A 27,465-nucleotide genomic window follows, 5' to 3' on the forward strand; every position below is an offset into this window, starting at 1 on the left:
GATAACTATAATCATTATTGTTAATTGTTAACTTATATGCAACTTCTATTAATGCTAACAATGAAAACGTAAAAAATGTTCACTACTAAAATTGTGAACCACTGAATTAATCTTCCGAATTCAAACTAGATAGTTGTTTTTTTTTATAGGCGGTATGATATTGAAAATATAAGGCATGAAATTGTGTTGAGCACCCATTTATAATTTAACTTTCGGCTGATATAAGTAGAGTTAAATGGTTAAGGGAGAAAGCCAGAGGAGAAAAGTGGTGAATTTGATCTTTTCTGCTAACAAAACTAACATTTGTCAATAAAGAAAGTGATTTTAAGGTGAGAGAAGGGGTAGACAAAAAAACATCATTCTTTTTGGTTAACTATACAAATTTGCTTTGCTATAATCCTGGCATTGACTATTGTACATTGTATACATGATTTCCACCAAAATAATCATTAGCATCAATGTTATGTATGATAACAGTCAAGAATCACGATGCCGTGCTCCCCAATCTGTTCAGAGAAATTTTCATAACGCACAATGAATACTACACCAAACATGTTTGCAATATCAATCTTATCATGCAGGCATCAACCTGCATCGTATTGCTCCTGACTCTGACATCGTTCAATGTCAGTCAAACCATGTGAGCATTGGACCTGGTTAGCTGTTAGTGACCAGAAAATGGTACACTGAATTTTAATCAGGTTTTGTGTACTCAAGCAGCATGTGCGGGGACCGGTATATCTTCACTAGAGTCCAGTAAAGGACCTCTTCAATTCCAAGCTCACCCTCAGCTCTAGCAGCATATATATCCTCGCAGATCGCTATCAATCTACACGAGAAGCATGAAACAAGATGTAAGTAACCGGGACGTATCATAAATAGGGTTACCAACAATCTTATAGTAGAATATCGCATGTTCAGTGACATCGGTCACGTTTAAATGGCTAGACATTCTCAATGGGGAAAAAGATATCATTGGTACTGCCATTTTCAGAAAATAAATCTGCAGTACCTGTCACAGGAAGGTAGATTCTCATAGGGAATTCTCATCCTTAAGTCAGCACATTGGAGTCTGATAAAACGTCCAACAGCGAGAACAAAGGTTATGTAAAGCCCCCATATGCTGAACTTGCTGAGTGTGTCGCCAAGAATTCCCTCTGTAGTGTTACAATATTAAAAATATTGTACAAGGCATTATTATCAGGAAATAAAATGAACCACGGACACACATAAATAATGCCAAGATCAACTTACGCGGTGGTGTCTCCTCAGATACTATGATTGCCATAGGTCCCGTCAAACCTCCACAAAGTCTACTCAAATTTGATGGATTAGTATCTCGGAAGGCCCACCACTCAAGTTGCTCACGATTTATAATGAGATCAGCACTAACAGCATTATCCTGAAAGATTGAATTGAATTTTCTAATAGTTATTTGGGAGCATTTTAGACAAACCATGGTACAATTATCAGAGAAATGAACACCAGCTCTCCTCTCTCTTCGTGACTATCACTCCAATTTTAAGAAATCTCGTAGTTTCTAATCTATAACCAACTATAGTCAGAAGGAAAAGTTCCAATTTTACTGGAAAAACTACATCAGTAGGAGCAAAAGATGGTTAGTTTCTAGCGGTCACCTATGGAATGCCAATATGCAGTTATTTTCTCAAATATTCATGCAACCAATAATTGAAGGAATAAACACATGGAAACAGTGCTAGCAGCACCCTTTAACACATTTTTTTAATGTTTAAATTTATTGAAAACTACAAAATCATGAATGAAACTTATTAAATAAGAAGTGTAATCCACAAAATATTGTGATTTTCAATAAAATTAAACTAATAATAAAAAGTGTGTTGGCATTTCCGAACTGAAAATATGTACTCGGAATCAGATTACCTCTTCCAAAGGTCTAACATCGCCTGAACCAGTGACACGGAAATATCTTGGATAAACATTATAAATACTAAAGCTGTTCATAGAGCCATTAAGAACCTTCTGAACATCAGACCGTGTTGGAAGATATTGAGGATCAACAGCTTTTTCATATTTCACAATTTCTTTCCCTTTTGGCCTGTCCCTTGAGAGTATCCAGGTGGAAAAAATTTCCATGTCGATATTCCATTCAAGGGACTGAATCAATCTGGTCCGAACAACAAGTGGAACAAGCCACAATGTACTAGCATCAGCTTGACAGCATATCAACTGGATATCATTCTTATTATATGCACCCAAATAGCCATAGGGATCGGGATTGATATTTGAATTTAGTAAATCCCACTGGAGTCTTTCGCACAGAGTAGTTTGATACAAATTCAACCTTCCACTTGCTGTCTTGATATCAACCTGAAAGCTAGCATCTTTTATGGGGTTTGCAATGTTCGTTGGGTTACCACTGCTATACATCTATACGGAAAAAATAGAAAGATGTATGAATAATGTTATATGCTACTAGAGATGATTGAAAAATTGCAATGGTCAAACACATGAACATAAGTTTAATATTAACACAAGTTTCCTAATAATATCACAACCCAACAACAGTATTCCCAGACAAAGTTGTTGAAAATTTCATTATTATTAAATTATATTAGATTTGAAAAAAACAAACATCAATTAAAATTAATAAAAGCATTCATTAATATTTTTTGACAATCATTCAAAATTATTATTATGCTTTTACCAAACTTGATGGTTTGCAGGTTCCTCAGAATATGCATATTAGCTTGTAATCATGGACATATGAGATTACTATAGAGATATTCTAGTTACAAATCGATTACCAACCACTTTTTCACAAATTTCTCACACTCCTTCAGTTTTATTCTAGCACATTTTTTACACTTCTGGATCTTCTGGTATAAGAATTTCTATTTCTATTAAAAGTAGGTGACATAAGAAAAAGAAACTAAAGAGTACATCAATACACAGGCTTTGCAAGCATGCAGAGTATCTGAGAGAAACCATCATGTTTATCACACACTGAAATGTTCACTTACACATACATGATAAGAAACCCTTGTCTATACTAATTATAATCTAACTAAATAGGGAAACAAATCATGATAAGAAAATATAGTAACAAATCCTAAATAGAGAAACTAATCCTAGAGAGTAATCTAAGATATGATTTTGGATGTTTACATATACCGTAGTACTTACCAACATTGGAGCCCATATAACACAGATTAATACAAAGAAAAGGCATATCCCATTGCAGCATTTGGTCATTTTTGTTTGCTTCTCCCCCTGTTTGTGTGTACCTCTATTCAAGACAGAATCACATTTGACAAGGTACAAACTTGCATTTATGTCCTCCAGCTAACAAAACGGGGGAAAAGATGGTGGTGTTAGTTTCTAAACAAGGCTAAATTTAGAAGCAACACCAACAAAAAAAAAAACTCATGAAACTAGAAACATAAGCTCTTCCAACTGAATTTTCACAGGTGCTTATACAGAAAGAAAAAAAAACTAATCTAAAAACTGAAAATTGCCGTTAACCCCAAAAATCAGATCTAACAGATGCGTTACTAATCTCCTAAAAGACATTCAAATGCAGAATAATGAAAACAAGTCTTGATTTCCCATCAAACAATACGGAGTATGAAATTATAATAAAATAAAAGTTTACGCTTTTGTTTTAAAAAACAATTTAGGAACAGTGACAGCCATCTTAAATTATATGACTTTTCTAAATAAACAATACAGATTATACTCAACAAACTATTGCCATTTTTATTCTAAAGACAGGAAATTTGGTTAACCGCCATTTGTAGTTTTTCTTTTTGTCCTTCCATTTGGAATAGGTTGGTGTTACTAAACATATATAGTGATATCTATTGTGAGTATTGTCATATCATGAAATTCTCAAGCAGTAGCCATTTGTAAATCGAGTTATCAGTGACAAAAGAACTTTGATTAACATGCACATAAAACAATACACTTTTCATTGATTTTACAAAGTTTCAGTTTTTATTTTCCCGCTGGTTGTCATGCAAGAAAAACAAATGAGGTCATGTGAAATTCTTCAAGGGCAGAAAGGTCACAACAAACATCACCAAAAGGCTTAAATAAGTTATTAGACCCTATAAAATATGCATTTTTTTGCTTGGGTCCTCTAAAAACTATTTTCTTAATTTTGGGTACTACAAATAATAAAGTGAAACTTTTCTCGGGATTTTCAGACTAAAATTTATGATGTTTGGGTTGTTGTACTCACCATCATTCAACAGCAACCAAATTAAAAGAGAATTTTTATTTAATGAATCAAAACTATTGGAGTACAGTATTCACAATAATAGGGTAGTACTAAAGATAAATTAATAAAAAAGAGAGTTTATCAAAGTTGTAGCCAAAAAAAAGAATCAAATGAGGGAAATTTTACTTTTTGATTAAAGATTGTGATTTTATAAATAAATATTTGCATATACCTTTAGCCAGTCATACATGGTGAGGGATGTAGTTGTACATGACCAGTCAAGAACACATCTTAATTCATAAAGGAATGGCAGAGCACGATAAAGTCTATATCCTAAATAATTGATTCTTGAAACTTCACTTGTCAAAAATTGCCGATACAATGTGCTCTTGTGAGGAATGCCATATTGGATTTGTATAGCCTGCAGTCCTAGAGAAACTGCCTTAGCAAGAAATATGGCACGGAGAGCAAACTGAGCTGTATGTTGTTGGGATGGCTCCAATTGCCAATCATACTCTGTAACTGAATATGTGAAGAGAACGAGGTTGAAAATATAGAAAACCACTTTCCACGTGGCAAATGAGCAGAGGTATAGTATTCGATCAAGCACAATCAAGAAGAAGATAGCCTGAACAGAAGAAGTAACTCTTATTAGGAGTGTATATGACATGACAACTCTAGCCACACTTATAAATGAAACATGCAATAAATCATTGCGTCACTCTAACATATGTATTCAACAAAGAAACGTGGATAAGAAATGTTTCCTAAACATGTCAATGATGAATTACAGTCATTCTCTTTCGAAGTGCTACAAATTTTAACCTCCAAATTATGAAAAGGAAAACAAAATCTTAATGTTTCATTCCATTTGGAAAACAAAATGTATCATAAATGAAATCATTTCAAAGGTTCTGGACAATTTCTTGGCATTATAAACAACATGAATTTTATATTAGATCTCTAACATCCCCCCTGTACAGGCCCTTTGGGTTTGAAAAAGGGAATATGCTGACCTACCATGTGCTGAAATTCAACATTTTTTAAGAATGACAGACAACAAGGATCAAACTCTAGACTACATACTTGGTCAAAGAACCTCTAATACCACATCAGGAACCAACAACTCCATAAGCTTAAGCTGTTAGATGAAGAGATATGAATAGTTTTACACTACGTCTCTAACAATTGGCACACTTGACCTGCTTTGTTTACCCAATAAAATGTCAAATTTGTCTGAATGAGTTAAATTCTTTTTAGGCCCTGTTTCCATAAGCACTTATGGAAGAAGAAAATAAGAAGGCAAAATGAAATAAACTTTAGGGAAAATTTTATTCAGTTTGGAGTATATGACAGCTTCTATAAAAGTTCTAAGTACATGATTTTAACTTATGGGAGAATTTAATTCAGTTTATCTTCTTATTTTCTTCACTTATAAGTTCTTATAGAGAAGTTTATTCAAACAAGATCATTATATATTTATATATTATGCAAAAACTCTTCCTTCCCTATTAAAATAACAGAAGGATAAATAAAAAGTAAAAAGTACAGACATACCATCAACATAAAGACATATTCTTTTGGAAACTGGTCTTCAAGCTGATACACTTCAAGAAACTCACTTTTATTTTTTATGACAGACTGGTAGAAGATGGCAACAAGAAAGAATACAATCAGATCTGCACAAAATATGTAGGCATACAGATCGATTTCTCTCTTGCCTCCACCAATTACAGAAAGAATACGATAAGGGAATCCCATTTCTTCCACAAATCCAGCACGCTGAGCTTTGAGGATTTCCTTGGCCACATCAGATGCTGGAGTTAAAGACTTATTCCATTCTGTGGAAGAGCAGTCAATTACAGGTGAAGCATACACAACCTCGAAAACAACCAAGGCAACATTGGGTTTCTCTTGACTTCTTTCAATGCTTTGAACATTAACCCTGCTAGCAAAAGAGCAAAGATTTGGGTTCTTTGCCTTGCACTTATCATTATGAACAATTCTGAGCACCTGATTAATTCCAGATTCAATTCTCTCAGGTTGAATCCCATCCTCTGGCCAGAAGTTGACATCCATAGACACCTGAACAAAATAAGGAGGAGATTCTGCTCCTTGTGTGAGTGATTTCCAATACCTAAAAAAGCTTATGATTATCAGTTTTACCATGATAATCATCTGATTTAGCAGATCCCGTGCTCTACCTTGCCAGTTATAACTAGTGTGATCATCTTTTGCATGGAGATCATTCCTCTTAAACTTGAAGTCAGTAGAAGACATCCATTCACCATCTTTGGGTGTTATGGAGCTTTGAATGAGGGTAAATAAATAGACAAGAAAGAGAGGTAATGAACTGACAACAAATGAAGATGTGATTTTGTGTGTTGGAAAACCTAATTCTCGTAATAGGTGAGGATTGATACTCAACCCACAGTGCTGGATGACAATTTGGTACAGGTACTGAAGTAAAATATAAAGTTCTGTATAGATCAGCATGATAATCCAGAAGATGTAACTTGGACCAGTATTTACACATAAAGCATACAAGAAGAGAGCCCCAAGATACACCATTGATAGCAAACTGAAATTCCATAAGAACACAAGAACAAAGCAAAAGTAACATACAACATCATTATTGGAACGCATCTGGTGCCATATATAACGAAAGATCCTTCCCAACTGCAGACTTGCAGCATCAGAACTCTTATCTGACTGCACAGATGAAGAACGATCCATATATATATGCCGAGTTTTCTGACTCTCCATCTCGTCATATATCCTATCCTCAATGTTTGTGTGTTCATTTGAATCAGAATCTTCTTGTGAAATATTCAGGAAGCTCACTAGGTTATTGACTGCCTGATTTCCAATGAACTGTACCTGGGAAACACCATCGCCGATTAATTGTACAGCAGACTTGAGAGGGTTTTCTTTTGCTTGCCCTTTAAATTTTTCCTTTTTTCCTGAATCACTAGAAGAAGTATCAATATCTATTTCAGTAATTTCACAAAAAGGAGAATCCACTGAATGCTTCATATAATCCTCTGTTAGTGGACTTTCCACATTTGTACAAGCAGATGGTTCATGAAGATTAATAGGATAAACAGAATCCTCTCTTATTGTATGATCTAGTCTCCCCAGAACCTGATCTTCTTTATCAGGGATTCCAATGTCATTATTTGATGCGAGAGAAACACTCCTTCTCCTTCTCAGACCCTCATTGCTGTGGGAAAATCCATCAATACAATTAGTGGATGTGTTCATGCCAAGGAGTTGTATTTGCAGGTTAAGCATTTCAGATTTCATCTTCTCCACCTGCATATTACGCTGTTGTTTTTTCTCCTCACTTTCACGAATTTGTTGCAATTGTGCAGTTTTCCATGCAGCCTTTTTCTCTTGCTCACGCACAATAGCACCAATTTGCTCGGCTTCCAGGTAGCGACATACATAATCAAACTCTTGCGAGGAAAACATATATGACTGAAGTGATACGAGCACAAAAATGATGATCTCTACAATTGCAGATCTTGCTGTAATCCGAAAACCATAATCATATTTATAAAAACCAATCATTTCATAAATGTCATTTACTGTCTCACACTTCCCAGCACTAAGTCCCCCAATAAAAGGAGACTGATAAGCAAGAGAAGTAATAATAACAGCAAAGTTGTATATGCGCAAGAACTTGAATATTTTGTTCTTCTTCTTCAGTATTTCAAGTCTCATGCGAAAGAATATCAGAGCAAAGGCTAGATAACCAAGATGCAAAATATCATACTCAAGTGTTCCAGTAATCAATATTAATATCAGCACAAGATCTAGCAGATGGCAATAACAGTAAAGCCTCAAATAGTCAACAAAGGTCCACATGCTTTTAGTTTCAAAAGATAGATCTCGCCAAACAAATGTGTTCCTACGTTGAGACATAATCTGACGATATGTCGATGATCCTGAAAAGCTAGGCAGGCGATCTGCACGAAGTTTGAAGCAAGCCAGCATAAATACCACAAAGTAGCTAATCAACATCCTGGGATCATCAACAATAAGTCCTACAGCAGAAAAGACAATGAAATGAACAGGTTATTAGAGGTCTCAATGTGAAAAATAATATATTACAGTCTCAATGAGTGCCCTAAGGACTCTGGTTAAGGAGTATTTAATGCATTATTTTGTACACTTCAAATTATTTAAAACAACAATTTTAGCATTCCCTTAGAATAATACATGCATATTAAATAGTGGTGGAAAGCCCCTAAGAATTTAAAGAGCTGTTGTCATTACTCCTTAGTTTCCATCTTTGCCAGAGGGAGATGCTCCAGATAGGAAGAAAATGACTAAGTATCTCAAGTATCTAATTAAAAGAAAAGAATCAACGAAACCATATATATAGGCTGAAAGAAAACTGTCTAATGCCCTCACACTTAAAGCATTTGAACCAAATATTAAGTATTAACAGCATGATCAAGGAATTCTTCCATAGACTGCAATTCAGAGAAGGATAAAAGAGTCCTACCGAGCCAACACTTTTTGCAATAACTGAAATGCAGAGTTGAAGTTTTCCAGCAGTCACGGCAACGAATCTCACTTGAAGCATGAGAATTCAAAGGTAACATATCCTTCCAGATGGCTAAGTATTCCAGGATGAGAATGGAAGCAAACAAAAAGACAAATATAGGCCAGACTTTGCGTATAATATGCCGATTCAGAAGAACACAAGCAGCAAGCAGTGCAATATACAGCATGGATAATGCATTCAACAAGGCAAAGCTTACCAGTAGTAATGATATCATGTTTATCTCAAGTCCAAATAAATTAAATGTATTCTCCATCCAAAATTTCAAATATACTTTTAAGACAGTTTTCTGCGTTTCAAATCGCTCCTTTCTCAAAGCAACAATCCGCTTTTTGTTCCACTTGTGACTCTCCTTGGAACTTCCCCAAATAAACCCGAATGAGTACTTTTTACTGCTACTGTCAGAAGAACCTTCTGTTTTAGAGGATGGAGTATCAGGTGCTTGGGAAAGACCAGAGGTAATAATTTGCAGTGAATTGCCTGACACCCCTTCTTTTATTGCAGACGGCAGCTGTGAATTATATGATGATTTACTTTCCTCATTACACTTAGCATCATCAATGAATGCATCTTCTGTGGGAACAAACAAAGGACAAGGTTCTTCCCACTGTCCTTTGCTTAGAACCGTATTTGGCATCCTCTCCAGCCAATGGAAGACATTGTATTGAAGAGTACAAGCTACAATCACTAGCACTTTTCCCCTCAACCCAGATTCTAGACCCCAAAAGCCAGGCTGGAATACGTGGAAACCCAAAAAGAGAGAGATATCAGAATACTTTTGCCCGGGAAACATTTTAGCCTGCTTACCCCACATCTGAAAAAGATACTCGGCTGTCACCAAAAAACCTGTGTATGCTAAGAATGATTTGGATGGGATACTAGAAGTTTTTGGTAAAATGGAGCAGAAGATGAGGCCTATAAGATACAAGAAACCAAATGCACTAATTGAGTTTAAAGATGCATAAAACAGAGCAATGAACAAAATCTTCTGGCTGTGCCAGATAATAAATCGCCTGATAAACCCAAGAGCCCCTGGTTCTAACTGATCCAAGTGATCCTGCCTGTTCTGCTTGTTCTTCCTCCTCTCATAGCTATAAAGTTGCATAACAATTAAGACTGCCAGAGATTCCCAAACATTGTCAAAAGAAGATGCTTTTGAGTCATACCCCAGATAAAGGTAGAGATCTATTAATTTGGACAACCACATCTCTAGGCTTGAGAAGCTGCTCAAGCTATATATGAAGATAAACACCAAAATTGCATACACTTTCAATGGAAGCCAAAGCTGTCTTTTTGTTCTCTCAACAAGTTGTCTTCCAATAATCCAAAGAAGGAGAAGGAATATGTAACCAAATGATATGTAATTAGGTCTCACCATGTATACAGTGAGAAGAATAGTCACAAAAGCAACGTGGGAGCCACATGATCGGTATATAGATAGGAATTTCTGCCCAATGGCACTCAGGTATGATGCTATTCTTCTTTCTGTAAAAATAAAATATTAAATGTGAACACATGGATCACAATCAATAAGACAGAAGCTGCAAAAATAATTGCAGTACAAAAGACTTGGTTTTCAACAAATAGTAGGAGTATAGATGTTTTACGTTTAAAGCATCATAACCAGAGTTGACTTATTATTTTTCATCATCCAAGCAGAGCCTGTGATACTGCATGTGAGTCCTAGAGAATAACTGATATCACTTCTATGCTTAACAATTATTTGCTATTCATTTCCAGAAACAATGCTCAAGATATTAGTATATCATCCACCTTGAACTAACACCAAATTAATATCTTTACACATACATATATTATAATTATACACTATAAAATGTAATTCAGAAGCACTATAAATGTTTTTGAAACGTACCATAAGACAAACTTTCATCACTGTTTCTCACAGAGGAGGAAGAATATACAGACAATAGAACAGATTTGTTAAGACCAGCTTTCAAGATGCCAAATCCAATAGGAGGGCTAGGGGCATGCTGTATGATCGCTGAAAATGAAAATAACATCTCAAAACCATGGTTATGAATTGCACAGAAGCAAGCAAGTAAAGCTACTTCCAAGAAATCCCAGGCACTATCTTCGTTACGGAGACCTGCAACAATTCATAAAACATGTGGTGAATCTCCCATTTCCTTGTCACTTAATAAGCGGGAAAGCATATGGATATGGAATTGATATAAATTGAAAAAGATTAAACAAACTAAAATCCATTAATACCTAATTGCATTACAATTTCCATGCTTAAAGAGCCTTTTTTCTCCAGTGCAGTTGAGATCAAATTAATTTGAAGAACATACAATAGTGAAAAATGAATCTCGCATAGGAGAATCAAAGCCTGTCTCATCTTTCTACTGACATTGTGACTCAAAAGGTACACCAGGAAGAATATCACTGGAAAAAAAGACATAATAGAAGCTAATCAATAAAGTAGCATAGGATACATCACACAATAAACTGCATTCTACAACTTAATCAACGCCTGTTTGAGTAAGCTTCTCCAGAAGCACTTCTAAGAGATGAAAATAAGAAGAAAATGAAATAAGCTTCTCCATAAGCTAAAATTAGCTTCCCATTAGTTAATTTGTAGATTCCCTCTCATCTTTTAGAGAAGCTATATGAGAGAGCTTCTACAAATTAGCTAATTGAGAGCTAATTTTAGCTCATGGAGAAGCTCATTTCTTTTTTTTCTTCTTATTTTCTTCTCTTATTAGTGTTTCTAAAGAAGCTTACCCAAACATTAATGGCTAACAAGAAACAAGATAAAAGACCATGAATCATTTAAATGGATTAAATGCAACATGAACATGTAAGGATTTGATAAAACATACTATATACAGCATGGATGAAACCAGGTTTAATAGCAATGAAAAAGATCAATGTCAGCATGATAGCCCGAGAGCATTTGCGCAGTCCCCATGCTACTGTTGCCACAATCAATACCTTGGTCTCTCCCTCCACTGTAGATAAGAAAAATATGATGACATAAAGAGGGGGGAAATATCTGAAGTCAGAAAAAAAGAATATGGAACAAGTAACTCAGTACTATTATGATGGTCAATCCAGAGTGAAAACATCTAAAAATTTTCTAGATAATAAAAAGCAAAAAAGCTCCAATCATAAATTAAGAAATCAAGTCCACGTTCATAATAAGCACCAAAAAGGTAAATACACAAATTTCAGCGTAGTTCCATAAGAGCTCTGCAAAGAGCAACACATGAATTAAAAAATTATGCAGACAAACATAAAACTTTCAAATTTTGGTAGGTGGAAGCAAATCATATTAAGGGTTCCACAAACCACAACATATTGAAGTCAGGTTATTCTATGTACCCAATCCCCTTCCCCCAATATCATGTCCAAAATATTGGGTGAAAAAGAAGAAAATATGATACCCTAAGCGAACGATGGGAGGGTCAAATAAAGTCCAGGCAAATAAATCTAAAATTAGCACTGATACAAACAAGAATGTTAAATCAATACATAAACAACAACTGATAAGGAAAAAGTTCCTTTCCCTAAACTAGCTTATGGATAGGGCTGTTTACTTGGCTTCCATTTGCTGTTCAGTCAACAATTTTCAGGGTTTATAACCATGCATGTGTGCATGCATGTCTGTGTGTGAGGTGGTTGAACCAGTTGGGCTTGAACTCAGGAGTGGCTGATGCACAGCCAGATCCTAGTGATCCCACGCCAAAGTGTTTTCAGGGAGCTTTACTGTATTCTTGTATGATTTATAAGATATTACTTATTCTTTTTTATTTAGGTCTAATTACTCATTTTTTCTTTATAATTACAAAAAAATTCCCTTTTAGTCCCATGATTCGTTAACAATTTTGGTACTGGACAGGACAAATATTTTTGTTTAACGTTTGATTTGAAAAAGGATTAGGGGATAACACAAATCAAGTAGATAATGACACGACAAAATCTCTAATTTTTGTTACTTAGAAAACCATGGGACAACATTTTGTCCCAACTCCCAAGTACAAAGTATTAAAAAGGCACATATATCCATGTTTCTATCTCTTTAATAACCGAAAAAATAGTAACTAACCAACATAATCTTTTTCTTAGAATGTGGGTTTGGGCCTAACTCAAACCAAAAGCTAGCGCATAAGGTGAGGATTGCCCCTACTAATATACTATATCTTGGCATTATCTCTAGCCGATATGGGACTACAGTTTTTTCCAATACACCCCTCACACTCAGAGCACTTTTGGGCTTGGTGCGTAAATAATATGGTAGGATGTGTTTTTAATGGATCTAGGATAGGCTCTGGAGTCAAAGATCTTCGGACTTTTAACGCAGCCCTATTGGGAAAGTGGCGATGGGATCTTTTTCACAAGCACGAGGAGCCATGGGCAAAATTGCTAGATTCCAAGTATGGTGGTTGGAGGGCTTTGGAGGAGGGTACAACAGCAAATCAAGATTCCATCTGGTGGAAGGATATAATTTCAATTCTGCACCAGCAGCAGAATTCTGCAATAAGAAATGAAACTGGTTGGATAGTGGGGGGCGGTGACAAATTCAGATTTTGGGAGGATCCGTGGTTAGATACTGGCATGCCTTTAAGGGAGAAATACCCAAGATTATACAACATATCCTCTCAAAAACAGACAACTATTTCGTGCATGGGAACCAGCAACAGCACTGGATGGGAATGGAATCTCAATTGGAGAAGGGACCTTTTTGAATCAGAGTTACTGTTGGCAGATTCTTTTATTGGGGACTTAGCTCAGCAGCAAATTCAGCCTCATAGGGAAGACAAATGGATATGGAAGCATGACCACAGTGGACATTACTCATCTAAAAGCGGGTATGACCTTATATGGAGAGAGATAAGGGGGTCAATCCAGAATTCTGATTTTGTGGACCTATGGAAATTAAAAATCCCAGCCAAATCAGCTATCTTCGCATGGAGATTGATCAAAGACAGGTTACCAACAAAAATGAATCTTATAAGGCGTCAGGTGGTGGTAAATGATAGGTTATGTCCATTCTGTGGACTTAAAGATGAGGAGGCAGAGCATTTATTTTTTAGCTGCAGCTGTACCTTACCCCTGTGGTGGGAGTCTATATCTTGGGCTAATTTAGCAACAGCACTGCCAATTAATCCAAGAGATCATTTCCTGCAGCACACACTTGGGGCAGCTGGAGTAAGGAACCATACAAGGTGGAAATGCTGGTGGGTGGCTTTGACATGGTCAATCTGGAATCACAGAAATAAGATAGTCTTCCAAAACCACACGTTTAATGGGAGTAGATTAATGGATGAAGCAGTTTTTGTCCTCTGGTCGTGGATTAAATCTATGGAGAAGGATTTTGCTGTACACCTCAATCAGTGGTCTTCAAACCTAAAGGAAGCTTTTAATAGCTAGGTAGGGTGGGGTGGTTTATATACATGTAACAGTCATAGGGGTAATAGCTTGGGTCTCTGTATTCACAAGATCCACATGCTTATTTTCTATCAATAGTTGTATCTCTAGTACCTCTAGTACTTTTTCATAATAATATATATCTATTTTTGCTGAGCAAAAAAAAAAAAAAGGATAGGCTCTGATACCATCTTAGAATGTGGGTTTAGGTCTCCGGATTTTTTTATTCTAATCTCTCTCTCTTTTTATTTTGGTAAACACATTAAATTTGATATAAATTATATTAAGATAATTAATATTAGGTATTTTAGTAAATTTCATATTATTTTACTTGTATTTTTCATTATTCGTCAAATGATGTACATGATAAAAAATTGTCATGTAACTTGTGTCTTTGTCCTGTGCTGCTCTTCTTGTCTTGTCCAGTATCATAATTTTTAACGAATCAAACGGACCCTAAAAGCTATACAAAATCTTGATGACAAGCTCATTCAAAGAAACATGTAGTCAACCCTAGTGAGACTAAGCATTCATAAAGACAGTATATGCTAAGATAAGTGTTATCAAAACCAGCCCAGACAAGGTACTGAGCCAATGAGTCACTTATTAACCCAATTGAACTAGTATATATATTAAAAAAATTAAAAAGATATACTTTTAACATACCTAACAAAATGTGATCAATCCATATTTATTTACTCCAAAATTAAATCCATTGTCATCAGGGCAAAAATTTACCACATCACAAACAAAATTAGTAATGATTAATTGAGTAAACTCGCATTTTCATCCCCGAAATATATAAGCATGGACACTTGGTCTCTAAAGATTATTTTTAGAGGCAAAAGAGCTTTTAAGAGTTTTCTTCATTGGACATGTTAGTCTTTTTGCCAGTCATATTTAATTATATTGACAAATTAGTCTCTAAAAGAATTTAGTTCCTAAAAGAAATATGCATTTAGCTTAATTAGTCCTTCAAAACTATGCATCACAGATTCACAGTCTCATTCAAGTCTTATAGGTCCTTTGGCTTGCCTTTACTCTCTAGTTCCAGTGCTGAAATTAATTTACTGATTTCAATAAAATCACTCACTAGAACAAATCATTTCAAAAATATATTTAAATAGGAAGTAGAAAACTAGAAATCCTGAATTTTTAAGGTCATTTTATTGTATATTACATGATCAATATAATAATAATTAGTTATTATATATTGTTATCAAGATAAAAAATAATATTATAGGAGCATATTATATGTTACTCAATAATTAGCTATTAACAACTTAACATTTTTTAGGATATGGGGAAAAAAACGTTTCAATCGGGTTAAACCGGGCCAACTCGGTCCGAGTAACCAGGTTTGACTAAACTCAGCCAGGCCAAACCGGGCCACTTGCATTTCTGATCCCACATTTACTAAACATATAGCTGAAGTAAAGCTTATAAAGGCTTACGCAATTCTCATCTTATGAGTTAACTTTTTGGGTTGAGTTAAGTCCAACATAAATTCAAGGTATGGTGTGTTGAGATCTCACATCAACTATAGATATAGCTAAAGTAGAACTTATAAAAGGCTTGGATAATCCTCACCTAATAAGCAAGCTTTTAGAGTTGATTTAAACTTAAACCCAAATTCAAGAGTATGAAATAATAATAATAATAAATAATAATAATAATAATAATGACGACGACCACATAATAATGACGACAACAATAATAATACTAGAAACAAGAATTGAACACAGCACATTAGGTTTATAAATGCATTAAGGAAATAACTACAATCTGCTATGTATAAGAATTATGTTTTTAAGATGAATTACTTGAGTGAATTGAACTCATCACATTAAGTTTATAAATGCATTAAGGAATGAATAACAATCTGCTACTTACAAGAATTATGTTTTTAAGATGAATTACTTGAGTGAATTGAACTCAGCACAGAAGGTTTATAAATGCATTAAGGATTTAATTACAATAACTTTTTTAAAATTTATTATAAGCAAAAATTGGTCCATCCAAAATTGTTATGAGGAGTTAAATTTGAAAAAATAAAATGAACATGCATACATATATACACACATAATCCATTGTATATGGCCATATATAGTCATAAATAAAAAGGGTATGACTGTATGTGGCTGTATATAACTCTAAATAAAAGATGTTTGTTAAGTTTTTATGTAACACGTATGACAAGATTGTAATAAATACCTTTTACTGAGGAATGGTCATTTGAAGATTGCCCACCCTCATCAGACAAGCAGAGGAAAACTGAATTGTTCACAAGATTACCTAATGCAACCAAAATTCCAAGACAAAATTGTGCGAGCAAAAAAAATCCAGGTATTGGATAGTGCCACAGTCCCACCATCTCCCAGATTTTCATGTCCTGTAAAGAGGAATGAAAAAATTTACAATTAGTGGAATGTACGCTTATCAGTTATAACGATTGTCACCCTGAAAGATTACCCGTCCAAGTTTCCAATTCAGAAATGTAAATGCCACATTAAATATATAGGTGCTAACAGCCCACAAGAGAATGAAGACAAGAAGCAGCCCATTCAATCTGTGCATACGAAATAACGAAGGAAAGGCATAGGCAATGTAGCCGACATAAGCAAGTAGCCCAAATGCACATAAGCTTGCAAAATGGAAGCTCCAAAATGAAAGGGCAAACAAGGAGACCTGCAAAATAAAATTAATATGAGAAATCAATAAACAAATCATTTGGTATCAAGTGAATTAAAGGCAAATGACACTTGACATAAGTAGCTGCAAATGCATCAACAATATATATCCTAAATAGAGATGACAATGGGTCTTATACCCATTGGGTACTTGCAATGAGTAGAGTAGAGTAAATACCTATCGGATGGGTTTAGTTTGGATAAATAACTGAAAATTTTATGGTCAGGATTGTTTTGATTAGTTTTAATTGTAGCCATCTATTAGAATTATATGGTTGAGATTCGTTACTCTCATGCTTTCACCTCTCACTTGATACACACATAGAGAGAAATTGGATCAAATGACACAGCTATAAGTTGTATTACACCAATCAACTTCAAATTTTATCGGAAAATCTATGACTGGATTGAAAAATCTAATCATATAGATCATATTTACCAAATATTATACTCCTGTGAGTTTTGGCCTAACTCAACCCCAAAAGTTAATTCAAGGGGTGAGGGTTACCCCTCACTTATATATTCTAACTTGGTTTTATTTTTAGCAGATGTGGGACTTGGGTTTTCAACATATCCCCTCGCGCCCCATATTTCTTGGGCTTGGTGCGTGGATAACAATGGTGGGTGGCCCTTTGGATTAATCTTGAATATGTTTTGAGGGTTGTCCCTCACTTATATACTCTATCTTGGCTTTATTTTTAGTTAATGTGGGACTTGGGTTTTTCCCAACATATCCCCTCACGCCCATCACGCTTGGTGCGTGGATAACAATGGTGGGTGACCCTTTGGATTAATCTTGAATATGCTTTGATACCATCTTAGAAGATAAGTTTAGGTCTAACTCAACCCCAAAAGCTAGCTTCAAGGGGTGAGGGTTGTCCATCACTTATATACTCTAACTTGGCTTTATTTTTAGCCGATGTGGAACTTAGGTTTTTTCTAATACACGCCCAGCACTAATCTCAGATATGCTGTGATACCATCTTAGATTCTTGGAATGTGAGTTTAGGCCTAACTCAACTCCAAAAGCTAGCTCATGGAGTGAGGGTTGTCCCTCACTTATATACTCTATCTTGGCTTTATTCTTATCCGATGTGGGACTTGAGTTTTTCCTAATATATACTAATCTAAAATTGTTTAATACTTTATTTATATGCATCAAAATTAACGTGATATATACTTTTAAAATATATTAAAACAAAATCTTTGAGTATATACTTATAGTTATTCAATTTCATTAGGATTTTACACAAACAAAAAAGGTAATATATATGTACAGTTTTTTGTGTGTTTACATTCTGCTATGGATCAACAATTGGCTGATTTGTATGAAGCAGAAATGTAATCTGAAACTTGTACCTATTAGTACCTTTGGTACTCATTTAATACATATATATTATTTTGGCTGATAAAAAAAAAGGTAATATATAATTATAATTCAATGGTTGGATCAATAAAAAATACATTCTATTCTTCTTATGTAATGGGTAGTTATTAGCTTTGCTCAGACATGAGAATGTTAGATGAGTTGGTGTGTTTTTTTCTTTTTTGATCAATGTTGCTCCTCTTGCTTATTCTATTGTAAGGTGTTCTCAGCTTGGTTGGGCACTACTTGTGTAAACTAAGTGCTATCAATAAAATTTATTGTTTTTCACAAAAAAAATAGAAAACACATTCTATATATATTGATGTGTAATAGTTGGTGTAACTTGTAATGGTTGAATAGTGTAATTTGATCCCTCCTCAAACACACACATATAAATATGATGTTATTTGGTACCTCATTGTATTGTGTTTAACTTTAGATGAATGATTCTGTAATTTCATACCTTGTTTGATGTATTTTTAGTTAATGCTCTTTATTTTATAATGAATAGTATGATACTTATGTTTTATTAGTTCATGAAAAAAGGTATCAAGGGAAATCATATTTCAATTAACCAAAATGCAAGTAATGAAGACAGGTATGGGAATCTAGGTATGAGAATGAGGATTAAAAAATGTTACCAATGCCGATAAGCCTAAATCCTACCAATTGTCATCCCCAATCCCATAAAAAAATATTATATACCAAATCTAAAGCGAGGAGGGAGTAAGGTGTACATATAATATATATCCTAAAAGTTAATTTAGTTCAAACAAGCTATCAATGTATACCAATGAAGGAGAGAATATAACAAACAGGGTCAGGGCTCTGGGATCGTTCACCATTGATAGCAGAAAGCAGATTATAACATGTTTTAAGAATATATACCGGGAAACCATACGTGAAAAAGTTGATACCAAAAGTCCGAAAAACAGCCCCTCTGAGTAAAACATTTGTGTGCCTCACACCAGATCTGCACATTTAATTAAGGCACTCAGCAGAATGTAAAGTAAAAATACATTCCAATTAAAATAAGCAAAATTGACACATTAATTATCAGTAACCATATTTCTTTCAAACTCAATTCTCATAATGTTATTCTCAAAGAAAAACTTCCTAGTAGAAATCAAACAATGGAGTGGAAATTTTCCTCCATTCAATCATAAATACCCTGATTATTTTATTTATAGGTGCTTGAACATATTCTTGAACAATATCACATAAAGCAAATCAGAAAAGTAGATTTTCATTTGATTACCTTGATTCACGAATGAAAAATGAATGCTTAGAGGGAAGAAGTTGCTCAGTCAAGCTACAATCTGTCCTAGAAATAATAAAACTCATCTCCTCCAAATCAGATTTAATAAAAGACAGCTGCATCACAAGAAAGGAATAATTATAAGTCAAAACATTATCAGTCAGCAAGAGTAAAGTGCATCAGCGAACACAAATAATAAGGGAAAAACAACTTCACAGTCATATATCATTTTATTTCGTATACAATAGATATTAGTTAGTTGTTCTCTATGTTGAAAAAGAATGGCAATAATTCAAACGGATATCTTTTAGAAGCATGGTTTCTATTGGATTATTGGCTGACAGTTGTTTCATTTCAAAAAAACTCTACATATGGTATCATAGCTGGTTCCGGAAACAGCCTCTTTGCATATGCAAGGGTAAGGTTGCGTACAATATCCCTCCCCCATACCTTCGCATAGCGAAGAGCCTCTGAGCAATGGGGTACGAAGTTTATGGTATCATAGCTGGTTCCAAGCCCAAGTAAATGAAGAGGGTTGTGCTGAGCCTTTGGCAGCCAACGTAAAACTCGTTATGTGAATGTATGAATACATGATTTTGATGATGTCAAAGAATAATAAAACAAGGTTGCGTTCAAAATTACTTCAACAAACATTCAAAGGTTAAGCATTGCTTCAAGATTAATACAAGGTTACTTCAACAAACAAGCATTGCTTCAAAATTAGTTCAAGATCAAGCTTTACCTCAAAACAAAGTGTTTCCAAGACATCCAAGGCTGTGGTAATCACCAGGCAGTAGAAGATAATTTTGAAAAAACAACTTTTAAGAAGGGTTTTGAAATTTGAATTTAAAAGCTATAATCGATTACCATTAATGTGTAATCGATTACCAGCAACGAAACTCTTGAAATTCAATTTGAAAAGTCATGAACCTTCAAAATATAACTATGTAATCGATTACAAGAGTGAAGAATTACAGAAAGAACTTTTTGAAAAGACACAGCTCTTCAAACCATTTTGAAAAGGCACGAAGGGCCTATATATATGTGTATTTGACTTCGAAAAGATAGAGAGAGATATTCTAAGAGAACTTCATTGTCAAATGCTCTCTCAACAACTCTTAGACAAACACCTGCAAATCTATTGAGAGTTCATCCAGAAACATCAAATTGTATTATCCACTCTAAAGGAAAGAAATCTTTCTGTTCATCTCAGAAAGTAATTTGTAATCAAGACTGATTGTCTCTTGAATTGTGAGTTTCCTGAACACAAGGGAAAAGGATTCCTTGGGTGTTCAGAAGTTGTAAAAAGGTTTTTTTACAAAGTTAGTGAAAATCTCAAGTGGGTTGCTTGAGGACTGGACGTATGCACGGGAAGTGGCCGAACCAGTATAAATCAAGTTTGCATTTCTCTTTTCCCTTATCTCAGTTATTTTATTGCAGTTTACTTTGTCTTGCGCATTTAAAAGAATATTGTTAAATTGATTGTTTCTTCTTTTTCTGCATTCTAAGCCTATCATTTAAAAGGGGGTTTAAGTTTGTTAGTGGAAAAATTTTGAAACTTAATTCACCTCCCCTTCTTAAGTTATTGAGACCACTTATCCAACAGTTGTTATACCTAATATGAATCACTCACCATAGTTTTTGTGTGCTAATGTTAGGTCATTATTCAGAAGTAACACAGTGTATATAGCTCAAGGACAGTGTGAGCCACTGCATCAAAACCCAAATGAAGTGTTAATGAGCAAGTATCCTCACATTTTTTTGAATGAATGTGGGTAAAGAAGCTAGTTCAGAAGTATATTATTAGGTTTGCTACTTGAGATATTGGTACTTTGATAGGTAAGTCTATGGAGGTGGTGAACACCATGATTCAAAGAAGGATTATTATTATGTGCCTGTAAGAAACCAAGGGTGTGTGTGTGATAGCTGCAAAAATTAAATTATTTCAATAATCGATTATTGTTATTGTTATAATTGATTATAATAAGATAATTAATTTCGTTGGGATACCCCAAAAAAAATCAGGTTTTACATAGTAAATTAAGGGGAAAAAAAGGGATGTAGTTATTTATTTGTATTAATAATAATAATATTAATTAAATGTTTATTTCTTTCATATTTTGTCATCATTTTTTGTATTTTTATAAATAAAATAAATATGAATAATAAAAGAGACAAAAATAATAATAAATAAATAAATAAATATGTTTTTGCATCCACGTTCTTCATCCTGTTACCCTCCCCCTCGCTCACACCTGCCTAATTTGCAGGTGGCACAAATTTAAATAACACAAATTGTCGAGGATAATTTTGGGAATACAATTTTAAAATTGAAATAAGCTGTTTAACAATAATCTAACATCTGGGCTTTCAAGCTAAGATTCCCAAAAATCAAGCTTTTTGTTATAAATAGCGGAAATGAGACAAAAACAGTTGAAATTGGGGGAAAAAAGTTTTCCAAACATGCTCCAAATGGTTTCCAGAAAAACCAAAGCAAGACACTATAGAATTTAAACTTTGGTACACAGGAAAGTTAGAGAAAAGAGTAGTGTGGACAAGGATTGGAAAGAAAGTGTGATTCAAGTGAGGACAAAATTTTAGCCTTTAAATTAAAGGTTGAAATAGGAGACCTGCAATGTAATTAGTAGTTATGCCCCACAAGTACGATCAGAAACATTTGTAACTTTGTATGAGAAAAGTTTTAGGAAAATTTGGATGGATTGGTTCAAGGCATTCCACAATAAACCTACAATATAAGTCTAAGATATTTAGTTATTTACTAGCCACCTCTAACAAACAAATTGGGGAGCAGGGGGGTGAAACTATAACCAATTTCAAAAGGAGACATATAATTTGCACAAGTAGCCTGTCCATTGGGCAAACTCATGTCAAATACTACAACTTCGTAGTGTCGGCACCATTTTAATTTTGCACTGGTTAAATATTAAGGGGTGAAATGGCACCTAAAAACCTTTAGGGCCATAACAAGCCTATCAATGTGCAAAAAGAAATTTACAGGACTACAAAGTAGAAAAAAAAGTCCATTAGAAATTTAAAATTCTCAACAACATAGACAATTTGTCAAGGTACATTCGACATGTCAGGCTCTACTACATTAAGAATAAAATATATCAAAAGTAAAATGGTTTAAGTGAGAGTGGACCTGCAGTACACCAGTGCCTAAATATCAAAATGTGAAAAAGCCCAAATGTGCTTAACTAGGCTTTTCCTACCATATTCAGTATTAACAAAAAAATTATAAAACAGATACGTACCATTATATAGTAAAACATGAGAGAAATGCTGGAACAAATTTTAGGCCACTCAGAATTGGCAGATATTTTGTAAAGACCAATTAAATCAGCCATCCAACGAATCATACTTGGAAGTTCCATGGGAAGTTGATATATGTATAGAAGGAATATATTAAAACCTGCATACAGCTGAAGAAGCCTCCACCACCTTTAGAATCACATGCACAGACATAAGCCCATAGGACACGGAAAGTGTCAAACAGTTCTAAAGAGATTATGAAAGAGCATATAGGAAACATCCAATAAAAATCACCTAAAAAGCCCAAGAAAGTTGCTTGTCAAAGACCAATCCACAAGACCAACACAACTACCAATGAAAAAAGGTAGTGATGCCCATGAAGGATGGCTAATTCCAACAACTAGTTGAATAGCAGGCAATAGCAAGCAAGATGCCACCCGAAGATGAGAACCTTCAATATACAAAAACAGGAGAATCCAATGGCATTATTTGCATCAAGATACAGGTGTCAGAACAAAAGAATGGCAATTATAAATAAATTATAAATAAACATATAGCTGAGGAAATAGTATGAGGGATGAAAAAGGTACAACATAAAGCCTTATCAATATTATTAGTGACAGCACTCCAACAAAGGATTTGACTTTGGAAAGAGCATAAAATACAGTTATCCAGAGGAAAGGAAGCATTAATGGGAGAAATTGGAAGCAGGATTTGCAAGAAAATACACCCCCAGTGTCTAGGGACCAAATCCTCTTATTTGGATTAAAAGAGATAAATAGAGTTCAACAACACCAAAAGAAACTGAAATTCAGAGAATCCCCGGTCATTTAAATTCTAAAGAAGTAAAAATTACAGGAAACAGTAGAGCGGGATAAAGAATAAAACTGAATAACAGGGGCATTGGACAACGAAGAGAGATGAATCTAGAAAAAGCATGAGAAAGAGGGATATTAGTATATTATCCACCCAAAATTTAATATGAGAGCCATTACCCAAATCCAATGAGATGAGAGAAGTAAAAGAACTAAAGAAGTGTAGTCCTGTGATATAAAGTTCCATGGCCTAGCATGCAAAGCATTGACCACAAGATTAGCATCTCATCCATTAGAATGCAAAGCATACTTCAAATAAAGTCCACCTTTATGTCAATCAACCAAGATATTTTTCTTTCACAAATAGCAATTCAAAGAAGATTGCAGTGTTAGTTGCATTAGAACACATGAGATGACATTCATAGGCCAACAGTGGACGTTTCATATTGTATGTCTACAACTGGTGCATAGGAAATAAACACACATAGCAATGAAAAGACTGCAGAAAAAGAAACAAAAGGGTGAAAGAAACTACTTACCTAAATGTTCTATAAGTGATAAGAAATGACCCCAAGATGGATCTTGCCATGTTTTCAGAAAATGACTCTTCCCGTATATATCAACCAAAGCAACAAGAAGAGCTAGTAGTTGTATAACCAGGAAATAAATTACATAAGGAGATTTCCAAGACTGAACTCTGCAAGAGCACACCCCAGAAACAACAAATCAGTATATTTTAGAAAAGGGCAAATCAGGAATAGATGAAAAGGAAATCAATCTCACATCATAAACCCAATCAACTTTGCCCACGAAGCATCTGGTATACTCCATGACATTGGCTTAACAGCCCATATTACCAGATAAGTTACTTGAGAAAGTATTGCAACTACAGAAAAGATAACAATCGGCCACAGTAACAAAAAACTCCTGCGGATTTGAAATCCTACAACAAGAAAAACAGCAATAGTGGTAATTAAATATAACTGTTAAAGATAACACAAATGAGTTAATAGTATCCAGCATACCAATAGGCAGTATCAAGAATCAAGAACCCATTTGAATAATTCTGTAAAATTGTTATCACAAGGACCAAGTTTTAACAGTCAAGCACATAATAAACATAAACATTCAAAAGGAGATCTACCAAGTCTTTCTTCAAATAGAAGCAACTCCAACTCTGGCAGAATGAATTTTATGTTTAAATACAAATTAAAGGGGTGTGATTCATTAGATTGACACAATTAGATCATTGATTGTTCATTTGTTCCTTATTCTTTCTTTTCTTTGGTTCACATTCAAAACTCTTGGAATCATAGATGGACTACATTCCTAACTGAATATAAGGCATAAAATGTTGGGAGGAACTCAGTCTAAAGATAATCTGGGTAAGAGGATAGCCTAACAAATAACAATTATAAGTATTAAAAAAATTACTATATAAGACGTAAATTCACTGTTAATCTGCAAATGACAGCTAGAATCTGTCAACTATCCAGCAATAAAATAGCAGAGAAGAGTTCTATTCTATGTGGAATTCTCATGGTAAGGTTATTTGCCATTGTGGTAAGATATCAAAATTATAGTCCTGTGCTATAAGCAACAATAATTTGGAAACCAAACAAAAAAGAACTAAGCAGCTTACCTATTTGTGATACATTGTACAGAATGAGAAGAAATGCTATCAAATCAACGAGAGAGATCAAACTCCAGTTGATTAAAGCAGCTGCAAGAAAGACGAGCATATAAAAATCAGCACAGACTTCAACAGTGGAGTACATATCCCATTATCCCATACATATGTGTCTAATATTCTTCCTTTACTTGTTTACTCGGTCCAATAATAATCTTCCTTCTAAATGTTAAGACTCTAAGAAATAAAATCAGACAGTATATATGTGGATTCTCAATAATAGCTACTGCCTAGTGCCTACTCACTCTCACTTCAAAATCAATCACAAATTATTCAACTATAACAGCAAATAATGATAATGATTATTAACGATTTTACAGTGATTCTAATCTAGTTAGTCCCAAATCTTCAAATGCAATATAAGTATAGACTTTATGACGACATGAATTTCAGTAGGTTGGAATCAATCAGTAATGACGAACAACTTATGCAGCAACATTAAACGATTAATGACAGCTTAGAAGCCCGCTTTCACTTAGTTGAGAATAAACAAATTGCAATGCATGGATGGTACGGTACCTGACAGAAGCAGCGAAGGCAGCACGAAACCGGCGAGAAATTTCCCCATTGGATTCGGACGCAACTCACGGCGATCACATCGAGATTCAAATGAATCAGCCGGTACGAGATTCAATCGTTATTTTCGTGAAATGAGTTTTTTTCCGAATCGCGAAGAAAGCACTTTCCGGCGCGCAGAAAATAACTCGCCGGAAAGTCGGAAATGTTAATTTCGCAGCGTTTCTTTTCTTCGCTCTACAGTTTCAGTTGGACGCTCTAATAAAACAAAACAGTATTGAGATTTCCGCTGATCGAGAATCTTGTAAAGTCCAGCAAAATTAAAATAAATAAAACGTTTACGGAAAGTGATAATCGAAATTCAGATATTATTTGAGAGAAAAAATTAACTGAAATCGCGCAACCACGAGAAGCAGATATTTATGCGACTCTCGATGCTGCGTTTGTCCAATGGGGGATTTTCTTTTTTAAAGTAAAATGAAAATTGAGTTGTTTTTACATTCTCGGGCTTTGGAATCACGTCGCTTGTGCCTGAAGCCGGCTCATATGGCAAGGTAAGTAGCGGGGTAAGATGGTCTTTTGAGACGTTTTGATTTTGGTGCCATCCCCTTCCCCTTTTAAAACCAGACTCGTGGCGCTCAAGTCTCAACAAAATCTTAACGTTCTCAACGCAACACATGACATGAATACCCAATATTCTATTGCTAACCTACCAGTCTACCAAGTACAAATTATAAAGTTTGATTGAGTAATAATGGATAAAAGTATGATCAATTATTAATGTCAAAATATAGGTTCCTCACATGTATTTCTCCTACTATACTCTTTCTCTTTCCCATTTTATTCATGTTCAAGCGGTATGTCAAAATATAGGACGTAAATTTTGAACTTTTATATATACTTTATCAGTCAAGAATCAATCCAAATAGTATTTTTTTTCCCGTGATATTACTACAAGTATTAATTTCATTAATGATTATTTTTTATTACCAATTGATTATCTTTTGTGGATTTTTTTTAATTATATTTTTTTCATCTATAAAATTTAAATTTAAAAACTTATTTAAGAAGATCGAGTAACATTTCATAAAGATTAAAAAGTATAATGCTACTCGAAGGCGCTATGGGTCCATCTCATGTATCTCTTGTGCTGCTTTCTTTTGAAATTATGCTTAGATTATAAAGTATATTGCTACCCGTGCATTATGTGTCCGTCTCATGTATTTTTTTCCTATTATTCTTTCTCTTTCTCATTTTATCCGTATTCAAGCAACGTGTCAAAAAGATAGGATGTTCACTTCAGATTGTGTCAAAAATATAGGATGTTCACTTCAGATTTTTATATATACTTTATCACACAAAAATCAATCCAAATAGTACATTTTTTTGTGTACATGATATTTGTACATATATTAATTTTATTAATGATTGTTTTTTTATTATTGATTGATTATCTTTTGTGGATTTTTTTAAATTATATTTTTTTCATATACAAAATTTAAATTTAAAAACTTATTTAAGAAGACCGAGTAACATTCATAAATTATAGATACCTTAACACCAGCATAATTTGTATTCAAATAAAATTTACATGAATTTTAGTTAAAAGAAATACTAAATATAGATCATGATACTATCTTCTTCCTTCCCTTTTTCTCTGCATGGGCCACTCATCCTTCTCACCAATTTTTT

At 34.2% G+C, this 27,465-nt stretch overlaps 1 protein-coding gene across 1 annotated transcript; it reads right to left on the bottom strand.

The window, feature by feature from the left end:
* Positions 1–269: 269 nt before the first annotated feature.
* LOC114372410 (piezo-type mechanosensitive ion channel homolog) lies at positions 270–26,183 on the bottom strand. Its single transcript, XM_028329944.1, has 21 exons — positions 25,777–26,183; positions 25,210–25,290; positions 24,351–24,510; positions 24,107–24,264; positions 23,047–23,203; positions 22,755–22,941; positions 19,480–19,595; positions 19,110–19,194; positions 16,638–16,853; positions 16,380–16,557; positions 11,618–11,746; positions 11,007–11,180; positions 10,648–10,881; positions 8,715–10,259; positions 5,759–8,250; positions 4,434–4,829; positions 3,166–3,324; positions 1,903–2,409; positions 1,255–1,402; positions 1,013–1,157; positions 270–829 (listed from the first exon to the last, which is right to left on the bottom strand). Exons 1-21 carry the CDS (start codon positions 25,823–25,825, stop codon positions 694–696), a joined length of 7,452 nt encoding a protein of 2,483 aa, XP_028185745.1. The 5' UTR covers positions 25,826–26,183; the 3' UTR covers positions 270–693.
* Positions 26,184–27,465: the final 1,282 nt, after the last annotated feature.

The sequence above is a fragment of the Glycine soja genome, chromosome 10 (genome assembly GCF_004193775.1).
Source record: "Glycine soja cultivar W05 chromosome 10, ASM419377v2, whole genome shotgun sequence".
NCBI lineage: Eukaryota > Viridiplantae > Streptophyta > Magnoliopsida > Fabales > Fabaceae > Glycine > Glycine soja.

What these genes read in the sequence shown, in the direction of transcription:
- LOC114372410 (XM_028329944.1), bottom strand. Translation starts at nt 25,825, where the DNA reads ATGGGGAAATTTCTCGCCGGTTTCGTGCTGCCTTCGCTGCTTCTGTCA. An exon ending in TTTTCACGTATGGTTTCCCG is followed by an intron (nt 16,854 to 19,109) that starts GTATATATTCTT and finishes TTTATTTTGCAG; the next exon opens with GTCTCCTTGTTTGCCCTTTC. An exon ending in GGAAATTGTAATGCAATTAG is followed by an intron (nt 10,882 to 11,006) that starts GTATTAATGGAT and finishes GAATTGTTGCAG; the next exon opens with GTCTCCGTAACGAAGATAGT.